The following is a 20,180-nucleotide window of genomic DNA, read 5'->3' on the forward strand; positions in this document are numbered from 1 at the left end:
CAAAAAAACATGACAGCCTTATCACCGCACTTGACAATCCTACGTAACTGTAACATCAATCCTATTTCAGGCAATAAACTTTGGCAATTGACGACCATCACTTATTAGTGCCGGTGAAAAGTCGTCCCAGTGCGGTACGAGAGTTTTCCCGGCGAACGATGCCAGGGTCGGTATAGCTTGGTGAGTACATCAGTTAATAACTCAGTGTCGACTGAGTCTTAGTAAGAGGGGAGACGTGCTTAAAGTGGTGTCTGGTATAGTGAATGGTGATGCAATTGATTCTTACATCATCATTACCTGAACAAGGATACATGATAAACAACTTTTAAATGGCGTACCAGTTATATGAAATGCACATCTCGTATACTACAAAATAGGTCGGTGGTGAAATATTGAATGCATAACGCAAGAAAATGATTGACGTTTATAACATTTCAGTTACTCTTTGTATGGTGAATACAGTGTAATATTATGAAAGCTGCATGCACAGCCGTATATTAAAATTTTATTGTAAAATAATACCATGGTTGTAATATACACACAAGCCGTCAGACTACAACACCAGACCACAAGCAATCATTACTGACGTGTCAAGCAAACACTCAACGAATTATTACAGTGCGGTTGTGAAGACTTACTATCAAGAGTTAGTATATACGGTGACTTAAATACCGTGAACACGTGTGAAGAAAACACTGTGGTTGAGAAAGCAAGATATCACTACAATACTTCGGACGCCCTCCTGCCAACTGTAGGGAGCAGGGAAAGCGTCCCCCTCACCCCACACCAGACCCGCCCCTCATGACCAAACTTCCCCAGCCTTCCAAGATGGGTGTAGGGGTCACTGAAGTGGTTGAGATGTTCGCTACCAGCATTTGTGACACCGAACCCGTCGTCATAAAGGTAACCAATACTTCTAATTATGTTTGTTATGTCGTCTCACAATGTTTAAATCGTGGGAACGTTGCAAATTTCGTATACGAGTGTTTTTGACGTGAGCCATGAAACTGAACGCTGATCATATTGTGGGAAGCTGAGGACAATATCCCACGACATCATATTTTTACCCTAAAAAGGAAAGGTAACATTCTCATACACCTTGAGTTTGACTTCCGGGTTGTCCATCACCCTCCCTCCACCTGGTTTATTACACATCACTTGTACTGATCCAGTTTGTAGTTTACGGAAGTTTAATAATAAATTACAGCCAAGTTGGTCAGTTATACTGAAGGAATTTGATAAAATCACCAGAAAATATTAATACCCTGTCCTCCCCTTTTGTGTGTGTCGGTCAGCAAGATCAAGTATACTAAATTTTTTAATAACATAACTGATTATTTACCATGTATAAGTTAATTGAAACAATATATAATATCTATTGTCTGCGCTCCAACTTTTTTTTAAACCTTGTAAAGTTAAGATCGTTCGTCCACGACAAATAAATCTTGGCTTGGGAGATGACTTACCTACTAAAAATTAATAAGGAAATTTATCTCTTGTGTTGGTCTAAATAATGCATAAGATAGGGGTGAGACTCCCATGGTCCACAGGTAACACACTGACAGTGGCGGAAACGTGTTCATATTATTTTATATGAGGAAATTCAGTTGGCAACCTAGCTGGAGGCTCGCCCAGTTAGATGACGCCAAGTAGTGTCCCATGGACGTATTTTATTTTGGCTAATGCCAGCCGATTTTATTTAGCTGAAAGAAGCCCCTACCACTCAATGGGTTAACATCTAATTAAAGTTTACAGTAGACTTGTATAAACTAAAGTCATTCAACAAAGTTCGTAATGTAAACAAAGTTATTTTCACCCCAAGCCAAGTAAAAATACACTGGTGCGGTATTTACTCCTGTTGTAATACCGACACGTTATGACTGGCATCACGTGAAGAATGGGTACCCAAGCTTATTTAACATGATGTGTAAACACTACTCTCACCCCCAGGTAGTGTTAATGTTAATGGCCTATTTTTTAGGTGATCCAATGAGCAAGGATATAAACTCAACCTGACTGAACCACCAACACATAAGTTGAAATACTGTGGAGTGGGTGTGATTTTTACTACTGTGTATTGAGAGAATCCTTTGAATAACATTTGTTTTTAACAAGACTTTTATCTCTCGTGAGGAAGAGATAAATCTATTGATATTAATGTAGCCTCGGTTAAGGTTAAGACTTGTGTCTGTCTATTTTGATTATTTTACTGGAAGCAAAGGATTAGGAAACAGTTTATGGACTAATGTCTTCACTGCTCCGGTTAAATGGATCATCCCCGTGGATAATAAATAATAAACCAAAATAACTATACAGTACATAATTATGAATTAAGCTTTACTAATAATACATATAATTGACATTATTTAAAAAAAATAAAAATAAATAACATTAATAAATAAATGAGTCGAGATTATACAGTAGAGCTGGAAGGTACTTATATAGTAAGTCATACAGTACGGTCTATAACATGACTTTCCTGTGGGGTCACTACTACTGTGTGTACCCTGTCCACGTCTCGGGGATCAGGGTGCCACGCCTCGTGTTGACTACATTTGTCTTGTTTTACGGATCACCTTAATATTCCCCCAGGTAGCGTTGTGATCTTGAGGTGCTCCAGCTTTCCCGCCGGCACCTTTACCGGCTTCCACCGTTAGTAACCGTCCCCAGTACTGTATAATACGGTAACTCAGACACGAGGTTCATTGGTGTATATATATATTTTTTTTTTATTTTTTTTTTATATAACTTCAGCAGCAGTACAGGTGTAAGCAGTTATTACTTTAAAGTTATGGTACAAAAGTCGTGTCGGGGTTTTGTCCGAAGATTAAATATAACTCTTGAAACATTATGAGAGCCCCCTCCCACAAGGCAGAGCGCACCATATGTTTTCACCAAATTTTACGAGACGACTTTTATCTTTCATTGTACACACTGAAGGAAGGTCAGCGTAATGTCACTCGTATTAAGCGAGTCAGTTAGGCTCGTTAGGTACCAGACTCTACCGGAGCAGTTCACTTTTTCCAACGCATCTAATAATTTACAGCATTAAATGTCTAGGTATTAAGAGTCACTGTTTATAAAGCCGCCGTTCCCACATATTTTTGGTTGTCTAGCGCCAGTAATCATCGAGGACTGAATGGACTAACCCGTATCCATGGTGCCAGCATTAGTTACCGACGCTAAATAACACCTCCAGTCAATGAATAATTTACCATAACTCTGTAATATTGATAACACAGCCATTTATTATTGCAAGAACAATATATTATAATGCTGATGGCTAACATATATCTGAACGTCAGTGATTCACTTGTATGACACCATAGACCGTTTATAACACCGATAACTCACACCTGTTAAACACTGATGGTTACGATAATTTAACAACACAGGCTGTACCAAGTCCACGTATCCTATAACACAGGCACCAAACAGCCTTACACTGCCGGGTATCACTGATTTATAAAGCTCGAGGCGCCCTAACTCCCCCCTAACTCACACACGCATTAACCATTTATTATAAAGGTTAAATATAGGGGCTACTATATTAAACTGGGGAGGTACAGTATGGGGAGAATAGTTTATGAGGGAGTGTGGTAGGGGAGGGGGGAGATGTCAGGAACCTGGGGAGGGTTATTGTTAAGGTGTGGGGAGAGATACCGGAACCTGAGGAAACGTGTAGGTCTTGGGGAGGGATGTAGGGGCGTGGGGAGGAAGGATGAAGGGGCGTGGGGAGGAAGGTTACAGGGGCGTGGGGAGGAAGGTTACAGAAGAAATTGATGAATGAAACAGGAAATAAGTTGTAAGCCCAAGTTAGGTAGGGGGGGGTGTGATTAAAGGTGTTGTAAAGGTGAGAGGGGTTGTGAGTCAAGGTGAGAGGGGTTGAGTCAAGGTGAGAGGGTTGAGTCAAGGTGAGAGGGGTTGTGAGTGAAGGTGAGAGGGGTGAGAGGTGAGAGGGCTGAGGAAGGTGAGAGGGGTTGTGAGTCAAGGTGAGAGGGGCTGTGAGTCAAGGTGAGAGGGCTGAGTGGAAGGTGAGAGGGGTTGTGAGTCAAGGTGAGAGGGGTTGTGAGTCAAGGTGAGAGGGGTTGAGTGAAGGTGAGAGGGGTTGAGTGAAGGTGAGAGGGGTTGTGAGTCAAGGTGAGAGGGGTTGTGAGTGAAGGTGAGAGGGGTTGTGAGTGAAGGTGAGAGGGTTTGAGTCAAGGTGAGAGGGGTTGTGAGTGAAGGTGAGAGGGGTTGAGTGAAGGTTAAAAGGTCTTGTGAGAGGGAGAGAGAATCCTGTGCAAACAAACACGTCTTTATTTGTTTAACATCATAATTCTGACAAAAAAACCGTCATCCTTGAGTCACTGATAAACACACGCAAATATATTCAATGATGTTTTCTCATATCAATGTCTAATGTTTACTTTGGTCCAAAACACCATCACTGTGCAGTCTTTGAAATGTGTGTCTGTACGTTGAAAGAAGTTATTGATACAGGTCTTTTCTACTCCCCATGTCTTTTGAGATACTGTTGAACTGAACCAACTGTTTATTGCTTCATGAACACGGTAAGATGTGGAGGCTCTTCAAGCTGTTACCACGAGAGCTTTAAGAACTTGTTGTCATCATATCTCACACAGTTCCACACTTAAGGAGGCACTGTAGGAACGCATAACTAACTTCGTGTTTGTTGACGGTATGGAAGTGCAGTACTGGTGACTGTCTAGTTTAGCCTTCTCTTTTTTCTCTTCCACCCATCCATCCACTCCACCCTACCCATCCACTCCACCCTACCCATCCACTCCACCCTACCCATCCACTCCCCCACCTTACCCCTCCACTCCCAGAGCAACCAGAAGGCAGAACAACTCATTTGGCAACATCAAGGCGAGGACCAGCAAGTCGATGGAATAGGGAGGGAGAGAGGGGTGTGATGATGAGGGAGGGGGAGAGAGGGTAAATGGAGAGCGGAGGAAAAGAGAGAGAGGAGGAAAAGAGAGAGAGGAGGAGAGAGGGTGAAGAGGGAAGGGGATGTAAAGATTAATAGGACAGATGGGGAAGAGCAAGTATGCAGAGAGAAGGGAAGGAAATAGAAAGAGAGAGAGAGGGGGAAGGGGAGGAGGGAGAAAGAGAAGAGGAAGGGGGAATAAAGCAGAGAAAGAGAGAGGGAAAAAGAGTAATCCATATGGCAGAACTAAAGACGAGGTTAGTCAAGCGACATATTGGTGAACGGGGAGAGAAGAAGAGGAGGAAAGGAGAGAAAGACAGAGGGAATGAGAGAGCGCAAGAAGGGGGCAAACATGAAAGCAAATCATCGCGGAAACATGAAAGGCGGAGTTCACAGAGAGAGAGAGAGAGGAGGAAGGGCAACTAGATGGAGCAGTGAAGGCAGGGTGGAAGAGATGAGGGAAGTGAAGGAAAGAGAGATGAAGAGTTGAGGTGGAGGAAACGAAGGAAGGAAGAAGGGGTGGAAGAAACGAAGGAGGGAGGGAGAGAAAGGGGAGGAAGAGGTGTTCGAAATGAGGGGAAAGACGAGAAGGGGATGTTGCCTAATGTTACATCACCATGGTAATGAGGGGAGGGGGCGAACAGTCGTCAAGGAAGCAGTATGGGTGAGCGTGTGAGGGGTAGGGGTGGTGAGGGATGGGGGAGATGAGGAGAGGGAGAGGGTTGATAGGTGCTTCCAGACGAGGCATCATGAATAGCTGGAGTGAGACATTGATGGCTTGAGAAGGTGAGACATGATTCTGGGAAGGAAGAGACATACACAGGGGAGTCACACATTACCGGTAATTAACTGATGATCAATGTCTTAAGATGGTCAGGTAGCCACACTGATGATATGATCGAGACTGAGTTAATAATGAAGGATAAACAGTATGACTTTGTTAACTTTATATATCCAGGTATTTACTTTTGAGTGTTATGATGGATGGAGGTGTGGCCACAGATACCGAGGTTTGTTATAATGTAAAGTTAATGGTTCACATACACAAGAATAATACTTGTGGAGTTGTATACTGTATTCCTCCACTCTTGACTCGTTAACGCCTCTCTAAACTCAACTTCACAAAACAAACGTTTCATTATTTGGGACAATACGGCTCTCACATAAAGGGAATAAACCACGTTACTCTTCGAAAGGAAAACAGAATCCCCAATAACTGAAGTGGGCCAGAATAAACAGCGTGTCTCAGACGTTAACAAGCCTGTTGCTCCATCCGGCACAGCTCATGGATGATTCTCCCACGCACGTTATTTTTGTTCTCCTTATAATATATCTAAATCGTGTTCCATGGAACTTTATACATTGATCAATTATATATCGGGTAAACTTTTTTAATTAGCGAGGACTTCACTCGGAAAGTTTTGGCAAAGTGGTCCATGTCTCATGTGATAACCTGCTTCAGGGAGACATAATGACTACCCCAACCCGCGCGGCCCCGGGGCTGTCAGTACTACACGACGCGCCTCTCTCACTCTCTCTGCACTGTTAAAAAACTGATTACCATCAACTGAACTAAAACACAACAGTCAAAACCCTTTCCTACCATCATTAATAATCACCATCATCATCTTTGTGCTTATGGTAATCGGAAAACCTCACTCCACACCTTATTATGTGGGCGTACGTCCGTCTGGCGCACTGTTAACTGACAAGTGCTGGGGCGGTTCTAACAATCGGGGTCTTCCTGACATTTCCTAATGTTGTACCTTACAAATTTTCTTGGCGATCGCGTGAATTTTGTCTTCACTTGTTGATGTGAGTCGTGCATAGTTAGTGATGTTCGGTAATTTATACAGTATTGCATGACGAAACATCTTACTTGAAAAGCTAACCAAAAAAAAAAATCATAAACTGCTGCGGAAAAAATGTCAGTCAGGTTAGGAAAGGTAGTGTACAAGGGTGAGTAAACTTGGCCAACAAAAACGTACAGTACAAGCATCAGGTGTCTCACTTTGGGTCGCCTACTCTATTCCCTGGATGATGAGCAGCTGTCTGTAACTTAGGTATATTATAATGCCCTTAAAAGTAACAGCACAATGGTCAGTGACTGAGGCTAACCTGTACTATACAATAGGCAAGAAGAACAAAAGAACAAACACTTCAATGATAACTAACAGTGCTAGTGGATCACAGAACAGACAGACAGACAGATATTTAAAAAACAAACAAAATTTTCCACACATCGTTAAGTCCAACACCAGTAATGAACACCCTCGAGTCAACACACTACGCAAGGAAACATCTGCTGGATTACCTGAAAATTATTCTCCCAGCTTAATTCACTTGAAGATTAAAAACACCTTAACACTTACCCGGGGTGCTTAGGTTAAGCTTGAGTGTTTAATCCAGCAGTGAAATAAGCTGTATACGTTAATCTTCACGTTATCAAATAAGAGTCTTAAGTAATTACCCTCTTACAATTATTATTTCAAGATGTTGTTAGATGCTTGAACCGTGGAGAAAGCCGCCAGGAGAAGCTAAATATAGCCAGATAAAACCTATTAAGTTACCACACCTGGCGCCATCTACCCCAGGCAGAGTAGCTCCCTGTTAGCTGCTTGTGTGTGGAGTAATAACATCACCTGAAGATTAGACACCCCAGCTTATTTCACCTGGATATTAGACACCCCAGCTTATTTCACCTTAAGGTTAACTTTCCTAATGCAAACCTAACCTACCCCCCCCCAAGTAGCGTTGGGGTGGTCATTCTTCAGGTGAAATAAGCTGGGGTGTTTAATCTTATTGTGAAATAAGCTGAGGTGTCTAATTTTCTGATGGACTAAGCTGGGGTCTCTAATCTTCTGGAAATAAGCTGGGGTGTCTAATCATCAGGTGATCCGAGAAAAGCTAAAGCTAACATAGAACTAATCACTGAGTAGCACACACTGAGCTGGACTTGCTAACAAAAATGAAAGAAAGAAATGAGAACAAATTCGAGTGTGTCCAGGAAAGATGATGGTAGTGATGGTGTGTGATGATGACAGTGTGGTGCAGGCAGCAGTGATGGTAATGGTGTTTTAGAAGTTGTGGTAGGGTAGTAGTAGATATGATTGTGCCGGCGGTAATGGACTTTAAATTCCACTGAAATTCTGTAGTCATTACCTTCGTTATCATAATTTTACTGAGGAAATGTACAGTATAACAACTAATGTTTGATAATCCGTCACCAAGGTTAGGGAAATAATTATATACAGTACAGTATTTTCACTCGAGAGCAAGGTTTAGTGGCTGTTATATAATAACAATAATAATTATAATTAACGAATCCAGGTAAAAATGTCAAAAGAGGTGAAAGAGACAAAATTAACTCATTGTCCTGATATCTCTATAATGACCCAACAAACAAAAAAAAAGTACTGTAATTCGTATTCGTTAGTAGATACACATTCAAGAGTATTAGACACACTTAACAGCCTACATTGCCCTCGCAGAACCAGGTCACCAAGTCACCCCCAGCTGTGAATGAGGAAGTGGCCTGAAATAACCAGTGGTTATAGCTGTATAAGACAAATCAAAGAGCCACTCAAGTTAAAACCTTCCAGAAATACATAGGAAGTGACTTACCTTGATCCCTGTCAGTCAACATCCACCATTATACATTTATACAGGTCTATAGTTACCACAAACTCTTAAACAAGCTAACACTTAATGACAAACACTGTCTTTAACCACCACTGGACAGAGACAACACTAATGGACGGGTGACTTCTGTCCACTACATAACTGTGGTAGGACAATCATAATCCACCACAAGTAAACAACCTCTGGGAAATAAAATATAAATGATGTTTCTATTAGCAGTTTATGAGTCCATTAAGTAGTTTTTTATATAGTCCCAAGGTGAATATGGTGTGCCTTATAGTTTTGTGATGATACCTGGCAGTGGACTCTTGTATGGTATTGGGGATAACAGTAGGGGGGTACTGGTAACTTATTACAAGGGGTTTCCAAATGAGGAAATTAAGCACATTATCTTGCCATATTAGAATTGAGAGTTAAGAGTCACACATTCTATTGGTGTGGAAAACTTTGGCACTTGACATTGGTACCACCTTTATATACTACATGAATATTATTACAGTTCCTTAAGATATTGTATGTACACGTATTTGGAATGAAAGTAGGAAAGGAAACCATAGTTAATAAAGTCAATGTACTTGATAGTTTAATAAATACAACACTGTACTGTAATGTGCAGTACTGTAAACAGGAAGATGTGACTGAAAAGGCAAGTAGAAAAACAATGTCATGGTTTAGATGATATACCTTAATACAATGCTGTACAGGACTGGCTGGTTAATGAACATTTTTGTGATATGAAGTAAAAACAAGTCCACACCTCTGTTGGCTCGCTACATCCCCTTTAAATGGAAAACTGATCCTGTGACGTGATTCTGTTCAGGGGTCCACCTGTGAGGGACCCTCTGGGCCCCCTCCCTCATGTTTAAGTCCCCCTCTCCATAGCTCAAGCACATTATTGAAGTAGAAAGGACTGTACTGAGCTGCACTGAAATTAAACCACATCTTTACATGATTTCTGCTTTAAAGGGCAATCGTATTTTTTACATTACTTGTTAAATGTCATATGTTTAAGAATGTATCAGTGTTGCCAGTGTTCAAAGTTACTTGCTTATGAGGAGATTATTATAACACCTGAGTGTACAATGATAGCCTACACCTTCCTTTTAAGCTTGATGCTTGTTACTCCCCAGTAAAAACTCTACACAAAACTGTTAAATATTTAAATTTTGTTCAGTACTGTATATCCAAGACAATAATTTTGGGTAAACATTATGTTTCAACTTGGTTGTGGTGAAATAAGATGTGAACAAGCCTTAAGGTAAGTCAAGATTTTTAATTTGTTCATACAGAGAACAACACTGTCCTACCCTATACAGTATGTTACTGTATACAAGGCAACCATATATTGAAGACATGGTTGGAAATTTTTCCTTCTTCATTACATTGAAGATTCGTCTTATATAAAGTGAAGAGTAATATAAAACACTGAACCTTTATTCTTCAATTAAACCACAAGAATAACACCCCAAATATAACTTCAACGTTATCATAAATACCTACCGCACATTAACTTGGTAGCTGTTAGTGGATTAATGTAAGGTAGAGAATCTTTAAGGTCAAGTGGCTGAGAGGACTGTGTTCCCACCTTGGGATCTGGAGGCCCCAGTTTGAACCTCACAAGGACAAGGTCAAAGTAATTGTTTAACCCATGGTCATTGACTCCTAAGGCCAGGGGTGTCAAACTCTTGCTATAGTGGGCCATAATAATTTCGTGGTATTAATCATTGTGGAGATATTATCAATACAGTATACAGAAAACAATAATACAAATTCTAGAGGTAAGTAACATTTCAGCTTCAATGAAATAATTGTCTGGTACTGCTGCTTCCTGACACCTGGCACCTCCTAGTTTGGAACATTGTATCAAAGTTTGGAGCAAATGACTGGTGGGCTGAAACAACCTTGAGTACTGAATTCAAGTGTGTATCAATAATTTATGACCACATTGTATACTCTACCAGTACAATATTTTTATTAATGAGTTCAAAATGATACTCAACATAGTTTTATTCCATATATTACAATATAGAATATTTTAAGTGTAAGTGTTAGTTAGGAGAGTACAGTAGCGGCTCATGCCTTACGGTGTTGCAGGAGCAGCCAGTAATCTGCTGGCCGGATACATGAGTGTGGTGGGCCTTACATTTGACACCCCTGCCCTAGGCACATAATTATGCATTAGGATATAGGTAGTCTTCTGTCATGGTTAAGAGAGAGAAATTCGTACCTATCTTTGTACTGTATGTTATACATAGCCAAGCTAAACTGGTTTTCTCCTGTTAGGTTCTGACAGGAGAATAATGGAGGTGTGACATTCTCTATACACTTGGCAAATTATCGGAGAAATAATATTTCTACATCGTACAGAGTCATAAGTACAGTAGTACTCCCCTTCAGCAGTACAGTACTGTGCTGTACTTCAAAGGAGGTCAATGCTCCCGCACTACTTAACCCCTTCACTGTGGGAACATCACTTTTAATATTTAATTGGGTTAACGCCAGACGATTTTATTCAGCACAGAGAGACCCTGTACACAAGGGTAACAAAATGTAAATGTACATGGATTTTACATCAATATGTTTGTGTGCGTGTGTGTGTTAACAAGGTAGGTGTAAAGTTCCGTAAGCCTGTAAGTGTTGGGTCACTATTTTACAGAAACTCTCATAAAACAATGTACAGTATTGTAGCTATGCCGGTAATAATCCACTTCTGTTATTTTCCTTCCATGATCTGGTAGAATTTACAACACTGTTCCAAAAACACAATGATAACAATGATATTCATTATGAAATATAATTACACTGTTTACTAGTCTTTATTGTTCATGTTCTCTAATCATATATCATTTTATTGCAGGGATCAGTGGAGTCTTCCAGTAGCCAGCATGGTGTCAAGAGGCATTTTTCTGAGCTCAGCCCAGACAGTCCTCAGCCACAAAGCCCCGGTACACCCGAAGCTGCCAGAAGGCCTAAGAAAAAGAGGATAGCAAGCAGGCCATCCCCAGACCAAGATACAGACACAGATGAAGAAGAAATAGCAAAGAGAGTATGCTTGGAGTGCCCAGCGTCATCAGATACAGATTGTGAAACTACAAGTAGTATCAGGGGGTCATATGCATCAAGACGAAGACGATTCTTGAGAACAGCTCAGGTGTGTACTGTGTGTTTTACTCTTACTACAGTATTAAGTCAGTTTTAGAGCTGGTTTTGGTGAGATCTTAAGTCACAACCTCCGATGTTTTCTACTATAAATACCAATACAGTAGTACTATACAAATGTGATAGAATTACAGTATAATACAATATTTCGTACTTTCATAATGTATCCTGTACTGCACACTTTATTAATTTTTCATGAGAACTTTTCCATTATATCCCTACAAAATTTTTTAAGATTTAAGTTAGTTTTTTAACAAACCTAACCTAATGTACTGTATGGTATTGTGCTGTACGTACAGTAGTTCATTTATCATATTTGTGCAGCTAAGTAAAAGATGTCCAGTACAGTACATGCCAGTGGCATTACTGTACTCTCGTGTTTCTTTTAAACAAATGTGGTCTTTTGACGGGTTGACCTCATATTTACTGCGCAGGGGCAGATCCAGGTATGTCAAGGGGGAAGGGGGCACTATAATCCCCCCCCCCCCAAAAAATTTTTTTTTAATCTGACCAGCATCACGGGCATTTTGAGGTCATGTGCACTTGATATTAGGATATATTCTGAGGTCAATAGCACTGTAATTACTTTTACTATACAAAAATGCCTGATGAAAGGAGGGTCTAGACCCCTCCCCCCCCCCTGCTGGTGGTTGTAGTGATATCCCCGTTAGCTGGAACAATTGGTGCAGAGCACATCCAGGAATGAGAGATTTCCGGGTAATGAGACGACTCCCTCAAACACGGAAAAAATCCCCCATCCGTGGAATTTTTCTGGGTACTGGGAAAAGTTCCCAGAATTTTCTGGAAATCGTGCATTATTTCATTCTCGGAATTTACTTCCAGACCCAGAAATTTTTTGGGGGAGAGTTTCTGGAATTTTCCAGAATTACACATTATTTCATCCTCAGAATTTGTTCCCAGACCTGGAAAAAAAATTGGTGAAAGTTTCTGAAATTTTTCTTGGAATTTCCCAGAAAATGCACTTGACTTTCAACCTCGGAAAATCGTTCCCAAACCCAGAATTGAGATAAATTGTCCAGAAAATTTCCGAGCAAATTTCAGTTCTGGCTATTGGAGAGCTCCAGTTAAGAGGGGTTCCAGCTAACAGAGATACAGTACTGTACTGTATTACTGTTTTCATAGAAAAACAGGCATAGATGAATAGTGGTTTTCATAATAAAAGGGGGTTACATATGCATCCATAGCCAAACTCCCCTTCTGACCAAATTTTTGCACTGTAATAGGAATTTAATACTATTACAGTAGTGTACTGTACATGCAAATATTAATAAGCAGACATTGGAAATGTTCCTACAGTAAATGACAACATATACTGTGCAGTACAATACTCACTGTTGTTTTCTGCATGAGGAGAGGTTGGTGTTAGGTTCTGTACTGTACGGGTAGCCAGACTAACCATTATTAGGTGGCTTGTTGCACACCAATCATGAGGCTTAATTTAAAAAAATCAATGTGGATATATTTGTAGATCATACTAATATTTCTCAGCATATTCATGAAGGGAAGCTGATGCAGGGTTAGCAGGTAGTGGCAGGGTCATGTTGGATGGAGAAGGTGGTTGCTCATAGGGGTACTGTACTATACTGCTGCTGTAAGCTGGAGTCACAGATTGAGTGTGTTTGATGTCATGGTTACAGGAGGCACACCACTGACAGCTGGTGAAGTGGGCTTGAAAAACTGTATTAATGTGGCATGAAGGATGTTGCTCTTAAGTTTGAGTCGGGCAGTGTTGTTCCATCTTCACACAAACCAGTTTTCAGAAAATTTGCTTTTATCCGGGATTTTTTTATTGGCTTTACAAGGAACGGTCTGTGTATGGCAGCTAAGACCCAATAAAACCTGAGAATTCTGGGAATGGTTCACAAGTAATGGCATGCACTTAAAATCTCTGCATCATTATCACATAAGAAAAGTGTCAGTCAATCCTTTGCTGCTTTATTGCTTGGAGTAACCTTCTCATCCTTGGAAATGTATGTCCTGCTGGGCGAGTTGTCCGGTCTTCTCAGACTCTTCCTTGACACTGGGTCGTGCAGCTCGTTAACTTAGGGTGTGGTTGTTGTGTTGGCGACTGCTTCTACACCTTAAACAAGTTCAAGCCTAGGTGGCCCTTGGGCCGGCCATCCTCGTTACACGAGGGGCAACTATTATTATGCTTCCAGTACGATTTTGTAGCATCAACATCAGATACAGTACTTGTTGTGGTATATATCCTCAGCTGTCACCAGAGGACCTTTACAGCAGCAGCACAGTCAACACTGGCAGCCCCAGCTGTTAATTTTATGTTGTTGAGAGCTTGATGCTCTGTAACCTTGTCAAGCAATCCACTACTTGTCAAAAAAGCTCAATTGTTTTTTATTCATATTGTTCTTTTCTTAGATGTTTACAGCTTCAGCACTTCTTCACAAGTAATTGCAGAGCTTAGGAGCACTGACCTTTGACTTTGGTGTTAGATCCAAATAATAAATAGTTTTTCCAGTTTTCTAACACCGGGTTCATTATTCTTGTCATCATTGTGGCTAAAAATATACAGTACAGTAGTTGCCAGTTTAACAGCTCTCCTAACTTTGTCAGCATTCCTCTTAATAGTACACATGCCCAACCAAGCCATACAGCTGTTTCACCATTTTCAAGAGTCTTCAGTGCAGTACCAGTATCTCCAACTTAAGAATACTGTAGTGAAGAGCACAGGAAATACGAGGTAGTTTAGAGAGCCAAACATATAGGGTACTGAGTCATAGATTTGACTTGGAAAATTACCTTCTGCTAATTTTGTCATTTGAAAGTGATTCTTATGATAGAACGCTGATAAAGTGTATAGGGAGGAGAGGTGATAAAGAGAGCCAGAATGATGGAAAGGCAACTAAGTGAAAGATACCGTGAGAATATGTGATAGAAGAGGTTATTGTACTAAAAAAATTGTAGAGGAGGGCTGCAAAGTGCTATGTTATGGTCACACTTTTCTAGAGAGAACGAGGCATCACTAGTTGTTCATGTGTACCTGCTAACCTCTCACTAGTTGTTCATGTGTACCTGCTAACCTCTCACTAGTTGTTCATGTGTACCTGCTGACCTCTCACTAGTGTTCATGTGTACCTGCTAACCTCTCACTAGTTGTTCATGTGTACCTGCTAACCTCTCACTAGTTGTTCATGTGTACCTGCTAACCTCTCACTAGTTGTTCATGTGTACCTGCTGACCTCTCACTAGTGTTCATGTGTACCTGCTAACCTCTCACTAGTGTTCATGTGTACCTGCTAACCTCTCACTAGTTGTTCATGTGTACCTGCTAACCTCTCACCACTCTCATCTTGTCAACAGGTTTTGAGACAGTCTGGGCTGCTGAATATAACCATGAAGACGGCAGAACTGCTGCGCAAGAACCAAGTGTTACAGCGAGAAATTGAGAACTTGCAGAGAGAAACCAGAACATTTGTTCTATCAGTTTTGTCCAACCCAGAAAATCGTCATATTCTTGACAACATTCGCTCTGGGGCCCAGTTGTATGAGGTGAGTACTTGTCATGTGAAGAAGCCATTGTCAAACATGATGAACAGTATGCCATTTTTGGTCATCAGTAACAATATTCAATATGTGAATCACCAACACACTTTATACTCTATTGTAGATACTAACCACAGAATAGTCACCTCTTCCTGTGTATATACTTATATATAATTACTGTATGTTCACTCCCCCAAAAAGTATCTTTACGGGAGGTCCGATGAATTTCAAAATGAACACGGTGACTCCTGTTGTCTCGGAAGGGTTGTCAAAATCCCTTTCCTGTTGTGTCATAATGTCTCACAAAATTGTAAGATACTTTTTGGAGCAAGTGTACACAATGAAAAAATCCTGGGATTAGAAAAAATGAGTTTGTAGTGAGGGAGAACATGAGGTAGATAAATAGATAAGGGGATTTAAATGTTGAAGCATATAAGGTAAACAAATACAGTAGTATATAAGAATTAAAGTACAGTACAGTATTGTGAAGTTGTGGTTTCTTATGATTTATTTATATGATTTAATTGTTTGCTAAAGTTTTCAGTATGTTGTGTGAAGTGCATGACATTGTATTTAAACAATTTAAAGTATGTCGGTAATATCTCTGTTAGCCCGAATCCCTCAGACGCGGAACTCTCCGATTGCCGGAATTAAATTTTCTCGGGGATTGGGGAGCTTTTTCTTCCGGGATTGAGAGATGAAAATCGAGCAAATTTTCCAGAAATTCTGAAAACAGGGAATTCCAGGGATGGTGGACATTTTTCAGGAACTTCCGAGAAATTTTTCCGTTAATTTGAAAATTCTGGGGATGAGGGATTTTTATCCAGCTTTGAGAGTCGTCTTATTACCCGGAAATTTCTCATTCCCATAAGTGCTGTGCACCAATTGTTCCGTCTAACTGAGATATAACTGTAATACAATTTCTCACACAGGTCGTTGTCCCCGGCTCACAGCGCATCATGTCAGTCTCCACTCATCCCACTGATGTTAATATGAACTCGGCATCTTCAACCTTGTCAGATGACATGTCCAACGATAGTATATCATCACACAGCAATATGTCGTCACCCTCACCACCCCCTACGGTTTCAAGCTCATCTGACGACGCCTCCTCTTTATCAGATGACATTGAGTCATCAGAAGAAGAGAATTTATCCCCACCAAAAAGTGTGTTTAATTCTGAGCATTAGTCTCAGGTCTCAAGTGTATCAAAACAGCAGACAAATAGAACAAAACAGTACATTAAGTTATTATCAGTCACTGAGTAAGATTGGCTTGAACAATTATATACGTACTGGATTTTCTGAAAGACTACTACAGTGACATTCAACAGTGTACTGGACGACTTCTTTCATATAAATCCATTGGTTGTAAATCTTGGATGATGGAAAACACTTGAGGGTTTTTCTCTCACTGATTGTGATATGTTTATTTGTGCATTTTTAACTTATTTTGTGGATGCAATGGACACTTAGCAATACACACCCTTTATTCTTGAGGTGTTTTAACAGGCACAACTGAATGCTGTTTGACTTCCCATATTCCATTATTCTCTTAGGATTGGTAAAAGTGTGAGATGTAACACCAGAAGTTTTAGATAGTGCATGAGTTAAGAGCAGAATACATTCAGCCAACACAGAATGGCATTCAATTCATTCCATATGGAAGTTAGGTGGTGTTAGTGAATTACCAACTCATCTGACTTCGGTAGATGAACCAAAATTGCTATGTTTGCAGAGCACTGATTTTATTTTGATGTGATGAATGAAATTACAATTGGCTGCATTAATATAATTTCTGTTACATCTGTTTGATCTTTTTTTTTTGGTATGGAAATTTTCGTCATTTTTAAATAGCTCAAGTAGTTCCTAATACAGTACAGTATTTCTAATTTATGAGTTAATTTGAAGTCTCCTTTTCAGTTGTCAAGTAATGCATAGATAGTATTTGTTACTTTTTTTGTACATTTGTTTTCTCCAAGACATTTGACCAAGATTTTTTAATATGAGACAAAATGTATGATTTTATAAATATAAATTTCAAACCCATAACAGTACATTGCTTTCACTCAGAGCTTCATGATCAGGTTGTGCATGTATAAAGGGAGATTCTTTCCTGGTTAATAGTCATCAAAATTGAATCAGCTGCTGCATGAATTGTGAAATAAGAGGAATGTTTATGGTATACAGTAAACCCTTGCTATTTGCCCCCCGCGAATGGTGCGAATAGCAACTTATACTACCTTAGTGCACTACTGTATACCTATAGTGTGTATGAGAAACTTAAGTCACCAATACTACTCTCCTTCATATTGGAAGTTTGGAGCTTGATGAAGTGTATTGTAAAGTAGAATGAAACCTGGTTACTGAAGCATAGGGAGATCATCAGGAGCACTGTTGGAAGAGGGTGATGCAGTGGTGGTTGATGGAAAGGCGGGTGGTAGAGAGGCGTGGCTGGGAGGTGGGTGGTAGAGCAGCAGCTGACTGAGTAGGTAAGCGAAAGAAATCAGCTGGGCGAGCTGCTAGTTCATTCTTGTAAAACATCGTGATTGGTAGTTGTTTCCTCTTAGTTTTGATGTTTATAAATGTTTCACTCCACTAGCACTGACACTAGGCAGTCTTTTAGGGGCCATTTCACCCACAAACACTAACGATTTCAGTACAACACTAAGAGATGCTGCATCGCAGGCAATGTTTGAGCACAAACAAAGGGAGAGGAGACACTGCTTGCACGTGGGGGTGACTAGTTGCACTGCGGGCAGGCTCATAAGCTAGCCACCATCTGCTTACCGTGAATATTCAAAATCTCAAACCCACGAGTAGCAAGGGTTTACTGTACAGATATTTCTGATTTGCAGTTCATATAATGTGGGGTGCAAAAGTGTAACTTCGTGTGAGGATGTCCCTAGTGTGGTACTATGGTACAGTACAAGGATGTCCCCTGTATGGTACAGCACAAGGACATCCCCAGTATGGTACAGTACATTATGTGTCGTCCAGTTCCAGGTGCTCACATTCACTTAAAGACGTTCCACTCTCCGCAGCATGTTGAGTGAGAGTCTTGGGTTAATATTTATACTACATGTGATTCTCATTTCTAGCTGAAATATGGCTTTTATATTATTGTTAATTAGATGGGAGAAGCTTAACACAATTTACTCTGGTCAGATTTTACATATATCCTGTCTCTGATGTCTTTTATATTTTATGAAATTAACCATACCTAATTATGCTTCAGTGAACTAACTACATAGCTTACACAACACCTTTGTCATATATTTGCAAATGTCAACATTCTTTATGAGAAGCACATAGCAGTACTTCATCGTGTGTTGTTGTTTCAGTCTCCTGTAACACAGTTGCCCTACAGTCTTCATGGTACAGTACTTGTATACTGTACTGTATTTCTATAAATCATATGGGTTCCCACCTTGCACTTGTACCTTTAAAAGTATAAGTACCTTTTATAATCTTTTAGAACTCTCACTTCAGATTCCTTTCCATTGATATTATATGCAATTAAACATAATTTGACAAGACTGGAAGACATTCATAAGGAAGAGTTTTAGGTAGTTTGTCAGACATATGGATATTTTATTTTATATTTTTTTAAAGTAAAGGATGTCTGTTGTCTCATATTTATAACATACAATACTGGCATCAGTCTTGATTTCCCCTTGGAACTATTATGTAGTCTGATCAGGAAAATGGTCAATATATATTAGCCATGACATATTAATGAATCCCCAGATGTATTCTCAGAAGCAAGCATGATTTAGAGTTTGTTTTGTTGTGTCTCACCATAGATATAATTATGTCACTCTTCATATACACATTTGTTTAACGATGCGTACCAGTTTCTTTACACTGTACTTTCTTTCAAGAATTTATAATACTGTAGTAAGAAAGACACAAAATTTTATGAATAATTTTTTCACATTTTGCATTTCTGTCCAGTACCTGCAGTTGCCTTTTCCAATTATATTTTGATGACTCCTAAACTAACAATATGTTAGACATGAACTACAGCCACAAGCAGTGGATTGTTCACACAAAGCTGTCCTTTTCAATATGTATATGCTGTACAGTATAGGAATTGTTAAGCATTTTAGAAAAGATTAATCTGTGCCACACAGGAGATACCTTTGACTTATATACTTGAGGGGTGTGAAGAGCAGGAAAATCATCCCATTGGAAGTTCTAAATGATATCAGAGTTGTGTGTGACACCTTTTTGGAAATACAGTACTGTACTGTACAGATACGTCAATTTGATCTGATGTTACAGAAAAGGTTCCCTGGACACTGGTAAGAGTGACCAAGAGTTATACATTAATAAATTATTATCAACATACTGTTCAATATAGCCCATGCTCATGAAAAAGCATTTTGTTACAAAGATGTTCTTGCAGTATGTAAGAATGACTCAACTTTTAGTTGTGACCACTCGCCACCAGTGGGAAAAGGCTTACAAAACAAGGAAACCTAATTATATAACTGTTATTGTTGCCAATATATTTTTTCTTCTTCTAGTACCTTACATGATGAAGGTAAAGGGGGAGAACTACTCTGAAGGTTCACTACAAGTCTCCAAACATTAATTTGATACAATAAAGCTTTAGTAATTTGTAAAGTGTGACTCTGACTTATATTGAGATGAAGAACACTTTGGTGTGCATACTGCTGCTTGGTCTGTCATATGTCTTAACTTGGCATAAGGTGCAGAAAGGTCTATCTCTGGTGCTAAATGTGTGCTATCTCTAGGTTCATAGGACTGGACTCTTTTGCACTGAAACTCTCCACAAACTATCCTGGACTATCAGATGGAAGACATCTGATAGTTTTTCTTTCTGACATTATTTTAACAAAACTTAGTCTGATGTTTATAATCTTATAATTTTATAAATATTATTTTATATAAATGAA

The 20,180-nt window shown here is 39.7% G+C and overlaps 1 protein-coding gene across 1 annotated transcript; it reads left to right on the top strand.

Moving 5' to 3' along the window:
• The first annotated feature begins 214 nt into the window (after positions 1 to 214).
• On the top strand, positions 215 to 20,136 carry LOC121858948 (CLOCK-interacting pacemaker-like). The gene is made up of 4 exons (XM_042355603.1): positions 215 to 903; positions 11,433 to 11,726; positions 15,074 to 15,262; positions 16,189 to 20,136. Exons 1-4 carry the CDS (start codon positions 802 to 804, stop codon positions 16,444 to 16,446), a joined length of 843 nt encoding a protein of 280 aa, XP_042211537.1. The 5' UTR covers positions 215 to 801; the 3' UTR covers positions 16,447 to 20,136.
• The last annotated feature ends 44 nt before the right edge of the window (positions 20,137 to 20,180 follow it).

This window comes from Homarus americanus, unplaced genomic scaffold (genome assembly GCF_018991925.1).
Source record: "Homarus americanus isolate GMGI-L3 unplaced genomic scaffold, GMGI_Hamer_2.0 scaffold8226, whole genome shotgun sequence".
Lineage (NCBI taxonomy): Eukaryota > Metazoa > Arthropoda > Malacostraca > Decapoda > Nephropidae > Homarus > Homarus americanus.

Excerpts from the sequence above, each read along its gene's own strand:
- LOC121858948 (XM_042355603.1), top strand. The coding sequence starts at position 802 with ATGACCAAACTTCCCCAGCCTTCCAAGATGGGTGTAGGGGTCACTGAA. Across the intron at positions 11,727-15,073 it reads GATTCTTGAGAACAGCTCAG|GTTTTGAGACAGTCTGGGCT; the intron begins GTGTGTACTGTG and ends TCTTGTCAACAG. Across the intron at positions 15,263-16,188 it reads CTGGGGCCCAGTTGTATGAG|GTCGTTGTCCCCGGCTCACA; the intron begins GTGAGTACTTGT and ends TTTCTCACACAG.